At 46.9% G+C, this 16,864-nt stretch overlaps 1 protein-coding gene across 9 annotated transcripts in view; it reads right to left on the reverse strand.

Moving 5' to 3' along the window:
- Positions 1-16,864, reverse strand: part of ADGRB1 (adhesion G protein-coupled receptor B1) — a 304,676-nt gene that overhangs the window by 4,496 nt on the left and 283,316 nt on the right. For all 9 annotated transcript variants that reach the window (XM_071553750.1, XM_071553757.1, XM_071553756.1 and 6 more), the window contains 3 exons: positions 14,851-15,530; positions 13,529-13,564; positions 11,801-11,905 (listed from right to left, as the gene is read on the reverse strand). In XM_071553750.1, the coding sequence (XP_071409851.1) occupies positions 11,801-11,905; positions 13,529-13,564; positions 14,851-15,530 (821 nt within the window). The remainder of the gene's footprint in view (positions 1-11,800; positions 11,906-13,528; positions 13,565-14,850; positions 15,531-16,864) is intronic.

A 16,864-nucleotide genomic window follows, 5' to 3' on the forward strand; every position in this document is an offset into this window, starting at 1 on the left:
TAAATAATTCCATTTCCCCCCCCTCAAATGAAAGCCCTTCTTTTGCTGGCATTATTTACAGCCACCTTCAGCATCAGGTTCTTCTATTCCCAGCCAATCCCTGATTTAAAAGTCTCTCCATCTGCCACATTCCTGATCTTCAGCCTCTCCTTCATGCTGGGAGAGGATGCACCCAGATCTGATCATGTACTGAATGTGATCAGCAAACCTCAGAGCCCTCCTTGGCATGGACTAGTGAGTGAGAGCAGCTGCAAATCCATACAGGGAACAGAAAGAGTGGGAAAAAAAAACCCAACAAAACCAATTTTAAATCCATACAGGGAACAGAAAGAGTGGGAAAAAAACCCCCAACAAAACCAATTTTAAGTTCACATCTCCAGCAATGACCTCTGATCACACCTGTCACTGAGGAACAACACCCAAGGGCTACAATAATTATTCAGTGGTGATAAAACCCAGACATTAAATGTTGTGAGCTATTAAGAAGAGAAAAATTAAGAAAGGAAGAGAGAATGAAACAGCAAATATTATATTGGCAGTGCACCTGCATCTTGAATATTATGTGCACTCCTTGGGCTTCCTGACAGAAGGAAGTGGTAACAGTGGCCAGTTTGCAGCCATGGACTACGTTTTGGAGGAGCAAAGATTATATAGACCACAACTTTTCATCCTTAAAGAGATTGTGATGGATGTGAAAAAGGTCTGGGAAGCTCTGAGTGGGTTTTGGATGGTGGGAAGGGACCACTGATGGGAGGGATCATCTCTTCCAACATGAGAACTACAGAGCAGGACAGGGCACCAAGGAGTAAAGCCCAGGAGCTGGACCTGCAAACAGTGCCCAGCCAAACTCCAGATCACCTTTCCACAGCTCTCGAATCATGCTGGAAACTTCCAAACTTACAAAAACACGTGGAAATTATTCAGAAAAGCAAAATCCACTCGGGACTATGAAATGAAGTGACACCATTCTGCACTCTGGGGGGGTCTCTGAGCAGGAATTACTGGAGTCTTGGGGATCATTTGAAGATGCACTACCATGAGCCTGCACAGCTCTTTTATTTTTCCAAGCTTCTCTTTACTCTGCCATGAAAAGGAGGCACAAACTGGCCTTGGGTGTGACCCCATATGGTGGTTTCCACCCTCCTTATCAGTGTGATGACTACAGCAGGCTTAGTGACTCCAAGGATTGTCTGTTTGCAGTTAGAAGATGAAAAAGAGCTCTGGGAAATGAGGAAATAGAGAGGCTTTCAGCTTTCCCATTTCTCAGAAGAGAATTAGACTTCTCTAGTGGTGCTGTGAGTGAGTGGAGGTGCTGCCTCTGGGCTGGGTACAGAAGCACTTGGTGCCCACTCGGATCTCTGAGCAGGTTAATCAGCCTGGCTGAGCTCTGGAGAGGATGTTGGCAGACAAAGGAAAATCTCCACTTGGCACCAGATACCCTGGGAATTGGTAGCAGTCTCCTGGGAATGGCTCCCCTTTTCTTTCCCTCCATATGGAAAAGGGTTTCATGGGGTCATGGCCACTTGAACAGCACAGAGAAACAGCCTCTGGGTTCACGTTCCAGCTCTGGCATTTTCCTCCAGCTCCAGTGTGGGGCCTTAGCAATCCTTGCAGACAGAAGGGAAAACTTAACTCTGCACAGAAAAGAAGCAAAAAACCTGGAAAGAGAGGGTTGTGTAATCCGGCTGGAAAAGGCATTGGAGCTGGCCCAGGGCCTGGCACCTCGGAGCCAGCCAGGAATGGCCCCAGACAGGGGCTGAAAGCAGCAGGGGCTGCTCTGCCAGTAACTCACAGAGCCAGAGACAGGGCCATTTCTCTGGCCTGACACAGCCCAGGAGCTTCTGGCCATCAGCAAGGGGGGAAATGCTTATCAGTTCCTTCCTGGTGCCAGGACGGCGGAGAGGAATGCTGTGTTGGAGGGGTGGGAAAGGAGGGAGCATCCAGACTCAAAGATGGGGTAAAACCTGCTGCACAGGGCAGACTGGAGGCCTTCACCACCCCGGGGGCTGGCAGAGTCTCCCTCTCTGAGCTGGGACTTTCATTGTGGCTGCACATCTTTAAGGCAGAGGGAGAAGACTCGGGATAAAAGGCATTGAAGGTGCAGTGCCAACAAAACCCTCCAAATGCCTGAGAAAGACAAATGCAAAGGGCATTGGAATAATCCAGCCAGCCCTCTCCTTCTAAAGCTGGTCCTGGCAGATTGCAAAGAGTCACCTGTGCTGGGCTCAGGGTGGTCATGGAAGGGTCTGGTGGTGGATTAGCACTTCCCTGCCCTGGGGGTCTTCAGAGAATCATCACAGACTCACAGAATGCTTTGGGTTGGGAAGGACCTTGAAGATCAGCTAATTCAGTGTGGCAGAAACGCCCCACACCAGACCAGGTTGCTCCAAGCCCCATCCAACCTGACCTTGAACACTTCCAGGGATGGGGCAGTCACAGCTTCTCTGGAGAACCTGTGCCAGGGCCTGTCCACCCTCACAGGGAAGAATTTCTTCCTAACATCCAATCTAACCCTGCCCTCTGCCAGTTTGAAGCCATTCCTCCTCCTGGCACTCCATGCTCTTGTCTAAAGTCCCTCTCCAGTTCTCCTGGAGCCCCTTTAGGCACTGGAAGAGGCTCTAAGGTCTCCCTGGAGCCTTCTCTTTCCCAGGCTGAACAATCCAAATTTTCCCAGCCTTTCCTCCCAGCAGTGCTGTTCCATCCCTCTGATCATCTTGGTGCCTCCTCTGGACTGACTCCAACAGCTCCATGTTCTTCCTGTGCTGGAGATCCCAAAGCTGGAGGCAGCTCTGCAGGTGGGGTCTCACCTGAGAGGAGCAGAAGGGCAGAATCCCCTCCTGTTCCCTCCACACTTCTCTGCACATTCTTCTGCCTCCAAAGGTCCAGGCTGGCTCCATCCAGAGCACCTGGATCCTTGTGCAGCTCTTTTCCTTTGGAGCAGCATGAACAGGGGGCAGGAGCCTGACTGGCTGCTCTGAGGCACAGCTTTGATTTCCCCCTTCATCCAAAAAAACATGAAATGTGTGAACTGCTCAGCTGCATCTCCTCGTGTTTGTTTTGTGGCTTTTGGGTTTTGTTGGGATTTATTTCTTTCCATTTTTTAAAATCTGATTTTTATGGATACCCTGAATAACCTGAAGAGCAGTTCAGTGTTTTCCACAGAGCACTCTGTGATAACTCCCCAGAACCAGCTACTCCCATGCTGGTTTCGTTGCCTCTCGTGTCAACTTGAAGGATGTTTCATGACCTAAATGGTCTCTCCCCACAACAATGATGACTTTAGGACCACAATGAAGTTATTCAGAGCACAGAGCAGGGGATTTGGAAGATAAATGTGGCCCAGGGTGTCTCATCCATCTTTGGATCAATGTCGATGAAAAGTGATTAGAAAATGGGAAAGCTGCCTTGTTTCTTTAGAGATGATAAATTTTCCTTCCCATCTTGGAAACAAGTAGTTGCAGTCCTTTCATTTTATGCTGCTGAGCTACAAAGATTATGCTTTTTTTTTTTCATTTAGGAGAAAAGCAAAATAAAAGGAAGTGCCTGACTTTGTACAGAAAGGGGAAAAAAGAGGAGAAATAATTTGTGGCTTTAACTTGGAAATCAGGTAGGAAACTTGAAATACTCAGCATTTGCTGGGGTATAAAAACATGTTTTCTGCTTCTGTGTTCTCTGAATTTCATCCACCCTGAAGGGGTTTCTGTGAGCCAAAATCCAGTGAGGCCACACACAGATGAAGGTGAACAGGCAATGATCAAGGAGGTCTTTCACAGACCCTCAAGGGCTCTTTGCAGTGATTCCTAAACCTCCTGAAGGCTGCAAAGAAAGCCTGTGGTCCCACCAGCATGAGGAACAGGCTATTTCCCAGAATATTCTTGTTAATCCAGCTGGTTGACATCCCACCCATTTCTGGGACAATGCTGAAGAGTCCACTTGGTAGATACAGAGGATTAGATTCCCTAAAATTCTGGAAACACTCAAAGCTGCCTCATGGGGGAACCCAGGGATTCAGGAGGGGATCAAGTGCACCCAAAGCACTATTTTTTTATAGTCTTTAATTTAAACTCTACAAAGAATTATTTAGATTTTAGAGTCTAAACAACCAGGAGCTTCATTTTGCTGGTGGTCCCTTCCTGGTGTTGGAGCAGAGGATACAGAGAATGGGATGTTTCTCTGAGCAACACAGAGTAACTGATGTCTGATTCTTGGGACAGGAGGTGTCAGATGATGTACAGAAGGAGGTGAACTTCTGATTGATGGTATATTTGGATACCCAGTAGCTGACAGATGGTTTATGGCTGAAGGAATTAAGGTTTGACGTCATTTTCATAACAGGATTTATTGCAGTAATTACTGGACTTTATGCAGTGCTCCTCCCTATAAAAACTGCCCTAATTGGCCTCTAAAACTTGCCGGTTACTAAAGCCTTTAAGAAGTGCAGAGAGGACTAAAGATGTGGCACAGAGACACTCTCCACAGAAGTGGAGCTTCCCTTGCAGCAGAGGGACACTCAGCCAGCAGCAGGAGGAGCAAAGATTCCCAACTTTCTAATTCCTCAGTGAGGGATGACCCTGACGATACCACCACCATCTGAGCTCCTCCACCACCAGCCTCAGCCCAGGAAAGGAGGTTCCCATGGAGAGGAGACAAGTTTTCCCACCTGGGAGCAGTGAGTCACTGAAAGGGCAGGTGGACAGAAAGTAAAGGAATAATTCTGTCATGTAGCAGAGAACACCAGGGAGACACAGAGCCCTGAGTGGGGATGAGCTGCAATATTGATCAATATTCACAGAATCACAAATTACAGACCATAGAATGGTTGGAGTTGGAAGGGATCAGGGACACCTTTCACCAGACCAGGTTGCTCTAACCTGGCCTTGAACACTTCCAGGAGTGGGGCAGCCACATCTTCTCTGTGCCAGGTTCTCCCCACTCTCACAGGGAAGAATTCCTTCCTAATATCCAATCTAAACCTGCTCATCTCAAAGCCATTCCCTCTTGTCCTGTCATTCCACGCTCTCCCCTTTTTCTCACCACTCTGTCAGATCTCAAAGCAAGTGCTTTGGTGGAATGGACACATCTCCATGTGTCCAAAGAGAAAAGCTAAGAAAAATCTCAATATAAGAAGAGAAATAAGGAATTAAGACAGAAAAGCTTTCTAGGGGGAAATAGCAAAAAATCATAGAAAGGCAGAAAAATCTTTGTAATTTTTTTAAGCTGGATTTTGGTGTAAATGCTTTTTTTTTCAGGACAAACAGGGAGATGGAACTGGATCTGAGAGTTGGTTTTTGCCCAGAGAAATTGTGGATTTGTCTTTGGAAGCATTCAAGGCCAGGCTGGGAGGAGCTCTGAGCAACCTGGTGGAGTACAAGGTGTCCCTGCCTACAGCAGGAGGGTCAAACTCAATAATGTTTAAGGTTCCTTCCAATCCAAACCATTCTGTGATTCCATGAGTTACAAACTGAGTCTGAGAGCTTCAGGACAGGGCTCCAGCCAAAGCAGAAGCCACTGCAGGGAGCAGAGCACAGCAAGGAGCTAATACGGCGAATCAGAGGAATTTGGGAGCTCTGCTCTGACCTCAGCACTAGCAAAGGGCTGCTGTTTAACATGAATGCAAAGCCAGATGATGGCAGGAAAAGAGGAATATGTATGGGATTCAAACCTCTCTAATGGAGCTGGATGAAAGGACTCCAGCCGAGGGGGAAGGCAGGAGTGTCACTTCCATTCCTTTCAAAGTGTAAAAGAAGCAAAACCTTGGCCTTTTTTTTTTTTTTAAGCCTGTAAAGCCTCCACTTTCATGCCACACTGTTACAGAGCATGTGAATCCCTCTGGATGTCCAGCCCAAGCATTGGAATTTCTTTAGCAATTAACTCCCAGGGAGTAGCAGTGTTGGAGATGCTTTACCCTGAGAACACAGAACTACACAGGAAAAATATTTCCTCTGTAGTAGAAAGCAGCTTGAAAATAGCCACTACTCTGCTTTAATGTGAAGAGCTCTCAGCTAGCAGAATTCAGACCGTGGTAACTGTGTATATTTAGGAGGAAACCAGGAAAGAAATTGCATGTTGGAGCCTGCAGTCTGCCAGGCAAAGGTCAGGCTTTTAAACACAGAAACAAACTCCAAGGAAGGTTTCCAACAGTGGGATTTTTTTGGTAGCCATAGGGGAGGTAAAGAACAACTCAAAGTGAGGGGAGTGATTAGGAAGGAAGGACTGTGCTGTGTGAGTCAGGACCAACCTCACATTCCAACAGACATCCACGTGGGCAGCAAAAGATGCCTTAAAGCTGCTACAAAGAGGTATTTGTGACCCAGGTGGAAGCCACTCACTGCTTATTGCAACCTTAAAAACCACAATTTGGTGGATCCCAGACACTAAATTTTACTCAGGATGTCCTGTGTTTATGGGGGGGTATTTTGATGCAAATCCTGCCGTGGTTGTCTCCAAGCCTTTGGTTCCTTTTGTGCTTCCTGGCTGCAAATAAACTGTCCAGGGGATAAATAAATATTCAACACACACAACTCATTCAGTTTTCTGCTCAGGGTCTGCACCAGCTTCCACTTTGGTCTGGGATAAAATGGAAGGGCAAGAGTGTGAAATCCCCAGAGACAGACTGGCTGCTTGGGAGGAAGGTGAGGAAAGCAAAGCAGTTGCTCCTGAGATGCTATTTTTAGATTCAAGGTCTCTTCAGGTGGACAGAGATAATCTGTCCCAAATTCCAGCACAACAGCAGAAAAGAATTCCTGCCTACAAACCCTGTAACTTCCTTTTGAGTCAGGAAAAAAAAAAAACAAACAACAAAACATCTCCACCTTCCTTGACTGCTCTGAGGTTGAAGACTGCAAGGGAGAAAAAAATTACCATGGAATCATAGAATATTTTCAGCTGGAAGGGTCATGGCAAGGACATACAGAGATCTATTAGATGCACTAAAAAATTGATTTTTCAAACTGCAGTCATCAGATCTTGCTGGTCATATCTTAATTCTAGCACTGAAAACTTAGCTTTGGGGAATAGTATGTACATCCCTGATTGGTCCCTAAAGCCACAAATAATCACAGAATGGTTTGGGGTAGAATGGTCTTTAAAGACCATTTAGTTCCAACCCCTGCCATGAGCAGGGTCATCTTCCACTAGACCAGGTTGATCAAAGTGTCATTCAGCCTGATCTTGAATAGTTCCAGGGATGGGGCAGCCACAGCTTCTCTGGGCAACCTGTGCCAGGGCCTCCCCACCCTCCCAGGGAAGAATTTCTTCCTTATATTCAATCTAAGTGACATTCCTTCAGTTTAAAGCCACTATCAGTGAGGCTCCTGCACTTTGCTGCACATTTGGGAATGTGCAGGTGGAGGTGGGATCCTCTGTGCTTTCCTCCATGAAATTCTAATCAGGACTAGGTGAGGGTGATTCCAATTCAAGCACTTCATAGTTGATGTACAGATATAAGAAACTACTTGTCACATGGAAGAGATTTCATGTAATAAACTGAAAAAAAAAAAAACAGAAAAATCCAAGTTTATTGCCCAAGAAAGGACAATTCTATACTGGTGTCCTCTGAGATTCAACCAGTTTAGCACTAGCAACGTACTTTGGTTTGTAGCAAAATAACTGGCCAGTGCCACCCTGGTTCCTGGGAATGCTTCGAATATGGGCAAGATCAAGCCTTGGCTGGCATTCCAGGCAGTATCCTGGTACCCTTAATTGCCTTCCTCTGACATACCACCCCAGCAGCACTGCTGATGGCAGTGGGGACACCCCACTCTCAGTGGGATGTGCATTAGAACCCCTTGGCCATGGGGTGATGGGAAAGCAGAATCCATCCCAAACCTGTCTCCACCTTCTCACTCTCTACAACTCCTTCACAGGAGGCTGCAGCCAGGTGGGGAGAAGTCTCTTTTCCCACGTAACAAGTGATAGGACAAGAGAAAATGTCCTCAAGTTGTGTCAGGGGAGGTTCAGTTTGGCTATTAGGGAAAATTTCTTCACTAAGGGGGTTGCCAAGCACTGGAACAGGTGCCCAGGGCAGTGGTGGAGTCACCATCCTTTGAGGGATTTAAAAGATATGTAGATGTGGCACTTGGGGACATGGTTTAGTGTTGGGTTATTAGTTGGGTTTGATCTCAAAAGTCCTTTTCAACATTAACAATTCTATGAGTCCCTGATTGTGTTTCCAACTCTGCCAGCAGCCACTCTGGGACAGGAAGCAAAGGAAATTCCTCCTTTTCTTTTAAGTGTACACAGAGGGAACACCTCTCCAAAGTTTACCTGTGTCAGGGTACTCAGAAGGGAGGAATACACGTGCTGGGACAAACCTTTGGGTCTTTGCTGAAGACCCTTTAAAACTGATGTTTTATCAGTGAAGCTGGAGAAATTCTCAGCAGTAAACACACGTGATGGTTGAATTTTCAAGGCCTTTTCCTACAGAGACAGAAGAGCTGTTTCTTTGTCCCATTCTTCTGTTGGTGTTTCCTTAAAATCTGGCAATTGAGTAGTTCCTTCAAGAGGAATTACGGGTTTAGTGTGATAGGATGACTAGGTTTGGCTGGTGCTGAGAGGACAAGCATTTACATCCAAACTAAAACCCAAACCAATCCCTAAAAATGGTCACCATCATTCCTAGGAATTCCCAAAGGATGTCTGTATTCTGCAGACGTCAGTTTGTTTAATTCAAGTCTCAGCAGCACCTTTCTGACCTTGGAGTTGAAGGCGGAGTGAAGAAGAGCAAGAAGATTAAGAAAAGCATCATAACTTGGAAAGGACTAAGGCCAACGGGACATGCTGCCAGGAGAGGATGGGAAACTGCCAGGGTTGGAGAGAGACTTGGGAGCTTGACTTTGGGGTTGCTCATATCAAAGGGAAATCAAAGACAACAGCAACGCAGGCAGATGGACCGGACCCATTGACCTTCTGCTCCATGAGGAGGAAGATTCCAGGGTATCCCAGGATCCTTATGACCTTGTTCATGCCCACAAGGCAAGGAGTTTCCTGCTGGTGAAGAAATGAGTTTGGATTCCCAGGGGTTGGGATAGGTCTGGAATGCTCTCTGATGCAAAGGGAAGCCACACTTACGCTGACGTTAGTTTTGTCACTTCCCCCAGAAGAAACACTCCATCGATTTATAACCTAAACATACATAAAGAGAGAAAACCATTCTTGGGTTGTCACTTCAATCCCTGGCACCTGCAGTTTGCCTTCTCAGGGCAAGCTGGAGATGGAGCATGAGTTCCAGCAGGTTTCTCAGCAGCAAGTGGTAGAAAAAGAGGTGAAGAAAGTTATTTATTTTGTTTTGTGCTGCTAAGGATGTTTCTAAACCAATACCCACTACTGATTTGCCAATACTGATCTTCACAAGCTCCCCCTCCTGGGTTAGATCTGAGGGAAAATCCCAACTTGAAAAAGATTCAGTCAATATGCAAAGGCCACCTTCACAGCTTCCCTCAGCAGCTCAAAGCTCTTTGATGCTGACAGGGGCAACTTTAATTCCACACAGATGCATCTCTGAAATGCTAAAAACACCTCAATCTATAAAAGCCTTCTGCAAACATCCCATGGATTAGCTTTTACATGGTGTATAAGCAGTTTTGGTTTTATGGCTGCATCATACCTAAATAATAGGGGGAAAAAAAGCACAGAGATGATGCTCAGTGAGACACATTGGGATTCTGGGCCACCACAGGCTTATTTGATCTGAACCTGCCTGCTAGATCCACTATCCCTCTCATTCTGCGAGGCTGGAAGACCATAATTCCACCTTGCCACATGCAATAAAAGCAGGATTTGCTGGGATCACATCTCCACAGCTCAGCACAGCAATGCTGTGAGATTTGAACAAGACCAAAGGCTCTGCAAGGCTCTGGTTCCCCCCAAAAAACAAATTAAACCTCTTGTTCAATCACCTTTCTCAGCTCTGGTCTTGCCTCCAAGGGAGTGCCATTAAAATAAGGCCCAACAGTGCCATCTTGGCCATGCTGCATCCTGGATCTGACTTAAAATCATGGAATCCTTAAGGTTGGAAAAGAGCTCTAAGATTATCAAATCCAACCATTCCCCCCAGCACTGCCAAGCCCCCACCAAACCATGTCCCCAAGCACCACATCCACGTGATTTTTTAACATTTCCTGGGATGGTGATTCCACCACTGTCCTTGCCTGACAACCTCTTCCAACGCTTGACACCCCTTTCAGTGAAGAAAGTTTTTCTAAAATCCAATTTAAACCTTCCTTGGTGTAACTGAAGCTGCTTCCTCTCATCCTGTCACTTGTTACCTGGGAGAAGAGACTGACCCCCATCTGGCTACAAACCTTTCAGGGAGTTGTAGAGAGCAAGAAGGTCCCCCTGAGGCTCCTTTTCTGCAGGATAAGTCCCCCCAGCTCCTTCAGCTGATCCTCAGAATTGTGGTCCAGCCTTTCCCCAGCTCCCTTGCCCTTCTCTCTCCAGTAACCTCAATGTCTTTCTTGTCATGAGGGACTTTGGTTATAAATGACCAAGACTTGTAATTAGCTCACCTTGACCCTCTTCTGAGTGCAGGCAACCCCCAAATTTAATTTGTACTGCCAGCCTGGCTCTCACACCTGTTTTTCCCTTCAGCTGGAGCCAACAGACTTCCTGCATCCTTTCAGTCCTTGCCCAGTTGGCAGAGACATGTGGAAGGTGCCATCAGCCTGCCCTCCTTTTATTTGTATTACCTACATCACTCACTACAGAGGATCCTGATATCTGGTCTAATCCCAGGTCTCTGCTCCTCTGAAAAGCTGCAAGGACCTTCCCTCAGCCTGCCCTCCTCAAAGTCTCCTTCTCCTTGGAATTTTGCTCCTGTCAAGGAAAACCATGTGTACTACAGAATTCTAGAATGGTTTGGGCTGGAAGGAATCATAAAGCTCATCGAGTTCCAACCCCTGCCATGGCCAGGGACACCTTCCAGTAGAACAGGTTGCTCCAAGTTCTGTCCAACCTGGGCTTGGACACTTCCAGGGATGGAGCAGCCACAACTTCTCTGGGTAACTTTGCCAGGGCCTCCCCACCCTCACAGGGAAGAATTTCTCCCTAATATCCAATTTAACCTGCTCTCTGTCCCCCTTGTCCAAAGTCCCTCTCCAGCTCTTTAGGGTACTGAAAAGCCACAATAAGGGCAACTCGGAGCCTTCTCTTCTCCAGGCTGAACAATCCCAATTTTCTCAGCCTTTCCTCATAGGAAAGGTGCTCCAGCCCTCAGAGCACCTTCATGGCCTTGCCTGGACTCACTCACTTACATGTGCTCACATCACATGTATGTGGTGATCAGTTGTCTCAAACAACCTGCATTTAATTAGGGCTGAGTCCCCCAGTGCCACCAACATCACAGCTTAAATTCCACTGCTGTGGCCTTCCTAAATGGCCCATCACTGCCACCCTGGGCTCTAACTCAGCCCCATAACATTGAGGACATGGTTCCTGCTGTTGCCTCCTCCTGCCCTCTCCCTTTTCCACCTGGATTTCCCCATATTGGATCTAATTTCCAGTTCCCAGCTACGAGTGCATATACAGGGCACAGAGAGATGACCTGAAAGGGAATGCAAAGAACAGACACAAGCACAAGAACAAACACAAAGGAGACAACACATGAGGACAGAAATCCTCCTTCTGGGCTGCTGACCAGTAGACAAGTTGGTGGTACCTCTCTGAGCCTCCCTGTCCTTTGTGGTGCACACGTGATCATAGCAACACCCATGGAGAGAAAGTCAAGGTGAAGTGTTCAGTGAGTGCTCCTAAACTTTCCCGGTGCTTCCCATGTTCCTGTTGGCTCTGGAAGTGTCTGACTCACCTTGCTGTCCGTTGTTGGAGACTCCTTCTCCTTCTCTGCGTGCTGGAGTTTTCTGTTCAGGTCTTGGAACATGTCTTGGTGACGTTTCCTCGTGTGCATGATTTTCTGGAGCAAACACAAGGGCCACAGGTCAGCAGACCCTGTTCAGAAAGAGCATTTCCTCCCCCCAGAGTTACAGATTCTTTAAATTATTAAACCCAAGCTCTGTCTCCCTGCAAGTGCAATCTGCTGTGCCTTAAAAACCTTCAGCATTTACTGAGGAGCCAGCATAGCACTGCCTTTATTTTCAACGTGAGATGGTGGAAAAAAAGCAAATTATTAATTTTTGACTGTATTGTTACCCTAAATCTGCAAAAATTAACTTTTTTTGCTGCAGAGTTTGTGCTTGACTGGCAATGTCCCACTGGACAGACCTAGGAAGCTTTGTTGTCCTTCTTTAGCTGATACTTGACCCCATGCAAATCCTGTTCTCAGTAAATCACCAGTAAATACACAAATGCAGAATTTGGTAAAGTTCTATCAGAAACTGTTCCCCAATTTTATTTTCTTTTAATTTTAAACATCTGCATTTCACTTTTACCCTCTCCTGCCCAGAAGAGGAGGAAGAACTGATTTCAGTAAGAACTTCCCTTTGCATGGAAGAGCATAATGACTATGGCTTTCATGTGCTCTGCCAAGGGTGGGATAACTGGAGAAGGTGGCAGCTTAGATGTACCATCATGCCTGAATTTCAGACAAAACTCACAACCTGGAGCTCTGAAGGGATTCCAGCATTAAGGGAACTGCTCATGGGCCCTTCATGTGACTCTGATTTGGAGCAAGTGGCAGGTGTGAGGGGAATCACAGAATCAGTCTGGGTGAGGATGGAAGGGACCACAGTGAGCCATCTGGTCCCACCTCTTTGCTCCAGCAGGATCATCCCAGAGCACATGGCACAGAATTGCATCAGGATGGTCCTGGAATGTCCCCAGTGAGGAGACTCCACACCCTCTCTGGGCAATCTGTTCCAGTGCTGGGTCACTGCACAGCAAAGAAGTTCTTCCTCATGTTCAGGTGGAACTTCCTGGGCATCAGTTTGTTCCCAATGGCACTTGTCCTACTGCTGGGCACCCCTGAGCAGAGCCTGGTCCATCCTCTGCCCTCTCCCTGCAGACAATGACAGACATTGGTGAGGTCCCCTCTTAGTTGTCACTTCTGGAGGCGGAACAGGCCCAGCTCCCTCAGACCTTAATCATCTTTGTCCCCCTCCACTGGACTCTCTCCAGTAGCTCCAAGTCTCTTTGGTTCTGAAGAGCCCAGAACTTGACACAGCACTCCAAATGAGATCTCCTCAGAATGGAGGAAATGCACAAGGAAAAGGCAGTTCTGGGCAGGACGGACTCAGAACAGCTGCACCAGCTCTCAGCAGCCCCATGGACCTTCTGTGGAGGACTGGCTCTTCCAAACCATTCCTCTCTGTGCCTCAGCTGTGAGACAGACATCTCCCTACCTACAACAGTTTTCCCACCCAGGCAGATTCTGTGAGGTCCATCCATAATAAATCCCCCATATTTTTAGTTGCACAGGCCAAGCCTTCCTACCCCAGCATAACCCTTCCATTTCTAAACCCCTGCAGATGATTTTTGGCAAAAGCAACGCTCCTGAAAAGGTTCCAGAAGGAAAAGGAAGGCCTGTTTCTTTCTCTGATCCCATCCCTAGATAAGACCATTCAGGAAGGGATGTACTCACCTCAAAATCTAGCTCTGCATACCGGGATTTTCGCCTCTGGGTGTTCGAGAGAGAAAGAGATGGGTGAAGGTTAATAAGGGGTTGATGGAACCACACAGTAGATAGAACAGGACAGTCCTTCTCCTTTTCCTTCTACCTACACCTTTAACATGTTTCTCTGGCACTTCATGATGGAAAGTGCCAACCATTTAAAATCATGGAATCAGAATGGTTTGGGTTGGAAGTGACCTCAAAGATCATCCAGTTCCAGCCCCTCAGCATGGGCAGGGACACCTTCCACTAGAGCAGGTTGCTCAGAACTTCACACAATCTGGTCTTTAACAATTCCAGGAATGGAAATCCACAGTATCTCTGGACAACCTGCTCCAGTGTCTCACCACTCTCAGAGGGAAGAATTTCTTCCCGAGATCTAATTTAAACCTTCTCTCTTTGACCTAAAGCCATTCCCTCTTGTCCTGTCACTACTTGCTCTTGCAGAAAGTCTCTCTCTTTCTTGCAGGCTTCCTTCAGGCACTGGAAGGCCACAATTAGGTCATCCTGTGGGATCCCTACCAAAAACACTGAGCTCTGGGGAGGGCTCAGCATGGGAGTTTGGCCAATTCAAGCTCTGTCCTGGCTGTGAACTTTCAGGTTGTTCACAGAATGGGAAGCAGAGGCAGAGTAGTGAAACAGCCAACACATCTACTGGAGCTTTTGAGCACCAGGCAGCTGAGACTGAGCTTTGGACAGCAGTGGTTGAGACCAGCTCTCTTGCAACAAGCAAGAAAAGGGTCAGATGCCCTAGGACAGACCTCAGTGTAAGTGCTGAGGTCTAGACAGAGCTGCTAACATTAGTCCTAGAATGAATCCTAGAACCATCAAATGGTTTGGGGTGGAAGGGGCCTTAAAGATCAGCTAGAAATGCCCTGCCCCAGGCAGAGACACCTTCCACTAGACCAGGTTGCTCCCTGAGCATCTTGGACCATCAGAGGTTTCTCATCTGGAAGTCATCAAAAAGGGAAACAGAGGATAGAAAGAGAAAAGGTAAGATGAGCTTTGCATCAAAATTAAAAGTCTTTCACAAACTACTACTTTCACTTGACCCTCCAGTACCTGCAGGGCCAAAGGCAGCTGATCCAGCAATAGAATCTTTGGACCACATGAGAGATTTTAAACATTACATTCCAAACTAGTGTCCCATGCCAGTGATCCCTCATGAGACTCTAACACTGGCATTGCATCGTGGGCTGCATTTGCCCCAAGGTACTTCTCTTGGAACATCTGGCTTTGAGGGCAGGGGCATCACCCTGGGCTGAGAAGAACACAGCAATTCCCATGCTCACCTCCAAGGAGCTCATGGAGAGGGTGGACACGGTCTCGCTCTTGGACACCACACCGGAGTTCCCTGAGTCACCTGTGTCACACAGGCTGTTGGGAATCTGTGACTCGTTGGAGATGGTTTGTGGAGCCAGCTGCTGCTGCTGCTGGATCATGGAGGAGCCTTGAACCTCGCTGCACGTCATGGCCACGGGCTCGCGGGGAGGACTCTTGACCACAAAGCCTGGGTCAGTGGCCATGCTGAGGTGGATGAGCCGTGTCTGGGGCATCTGGTCAATGTTGATGCTGTATTTGCTCTCGTCCTTGGGCGGTTTGGCCCTCAGGGTGGACGTGTTGGTGGGCAGGATGACGTAGCTGGTGTCCAGGGTTTGCTCCTGCGCCCGGGAGAGCTCTGAGTCCAACTTCTTGAAGATGTCCCCATCACAGATGTAGATGGATTTGGGTGGCTGGTTCTTTTCCTTCTTCAGAGTGAGGGAGTGGTTGCTGAACTCATTCAGGTTGATGGCCCCCAGGTAGTGTGGGGAGCCCTGGAGGTGCATCTTGGAGACGTTGGCTGGAAGACTGTTAAAGTTTGATGACACTTTCTGGTGATTGAGTTTCAATTTCTCTTCATCTGGCAGCGACGGGCGCTTCAGGGTTCCCGTGATGGTGGAGGTTCTGCAGGTGGTGATGTCTTTATTCAGCACTAGGGAGACAGAGAAGTGCCCTCAGCACCTCACCCAGGGTTTGGTGAACACATCAACACACCCACCACAGTCACACCACACCAGCACGTTCCCTTGCACCTCTCAGGAAGAGCCACGGGGGCAGAACAGTGTTTAATATTATTTATATTTTTAAATCCAGGAGACTGAAGGCAAAGCTAAAGACAGGGAGGAAAAGAATCTTTCTTATTTTGAGAAACTTTCTCTGTGACTTGAATTTTCCAACACAATCATGGCCAAAAATCCTATCTAGGACATGTCACATTAATAACAATACATTGAAAAACAAATACATTTTAATGTATTTAGTACATGCAATATATGCATGTATATATTAAATATATATATTAAATATATATATTACTAATTCATGGCGTGGAATTCTTTAAAATAAAAGGCTGCTATCATGTAAAAAAAAATTCATTCAGAAAATAGCTGAAATGCAGCATTTTCAATGATTTCATTGAATCACAGAATGGCCTGGGCTGGAAGGGACCTTAAAAGATCATCAAGTTCCAACTCCCTTCAAATATAATTTATTTAAATACTTCATGTTGTTCTTTTCCCTTGAACAGTTTCAGTGTTAAAAATTTGGCATTTTGAAATACACCAAAATTGGCTATAAATTGCAAACTGCTCTCCAAAAATCTTACATTCCAGTAATCATGACCAGCTAATTATTTGGCAATCTCCAATTTCCCTTCAGGAAAGGAAGCAGTGGAATGAATATGCCTTAAAAAGACAGGAAAATTTCAAACTGAGGAGGAAGTGAACATGCCATAGAGGACAAACAGATGCTCCTTCCCACACAACAGTGTCCACAACAAAATATCTGCCCCTTTTCTGGCTGGAACGATCCATCACTCAGCTGATCTCAGGCTGCAACAAAGACCTTGGGAAGATAATGATGTCAACACCTTGATGTCTCCATGGATGGAAAACCAGGAAAATCATGGAAATCAGCCCCTGGGGCAGGGACAAACCGGTGTGGGACTGAAGGCGACTTACCTGGTATTTCAGCACAGGAAAGGAGAAATAATGCAGGTTCCCCTTTCCCTCATCTCAGAAGGAAATGAAAATTAAGGAAAAAGATCTTTTTTTTGGAACAAGGAGAAGGATCTTTGTGGGAACCTGACACTACTGAGCTGCTCCACCTGGGTCAGAGGCAGGACATGATTTAGGCATCCCATGGGGCTGAGGACACACTGGTTTTCCTACCAGCTCCTAGTGGGAATGAGGGGTGGTGGAAGATCAAAGCTCCCCTCCAAGACTACAGAGCCAGCAAGGCAGGATGACCAGGACACCAAAGAGAATA

The sequence above is a fragment of the Pithys albifrons genome, chromosome 4, assembly GCF_047495875.1.
Source record: "Pithys albifrons albifrons isolate INPA30051 chromosome 4, PitAlb_v1, whole genome shotgun sequence".
Classification (NCBI taxonomy): Eukaryota; Metazoa; Chordata; class Aves; order Passeriformes; family Thamnophilidae; genus Pithys; species Pithys albifrons.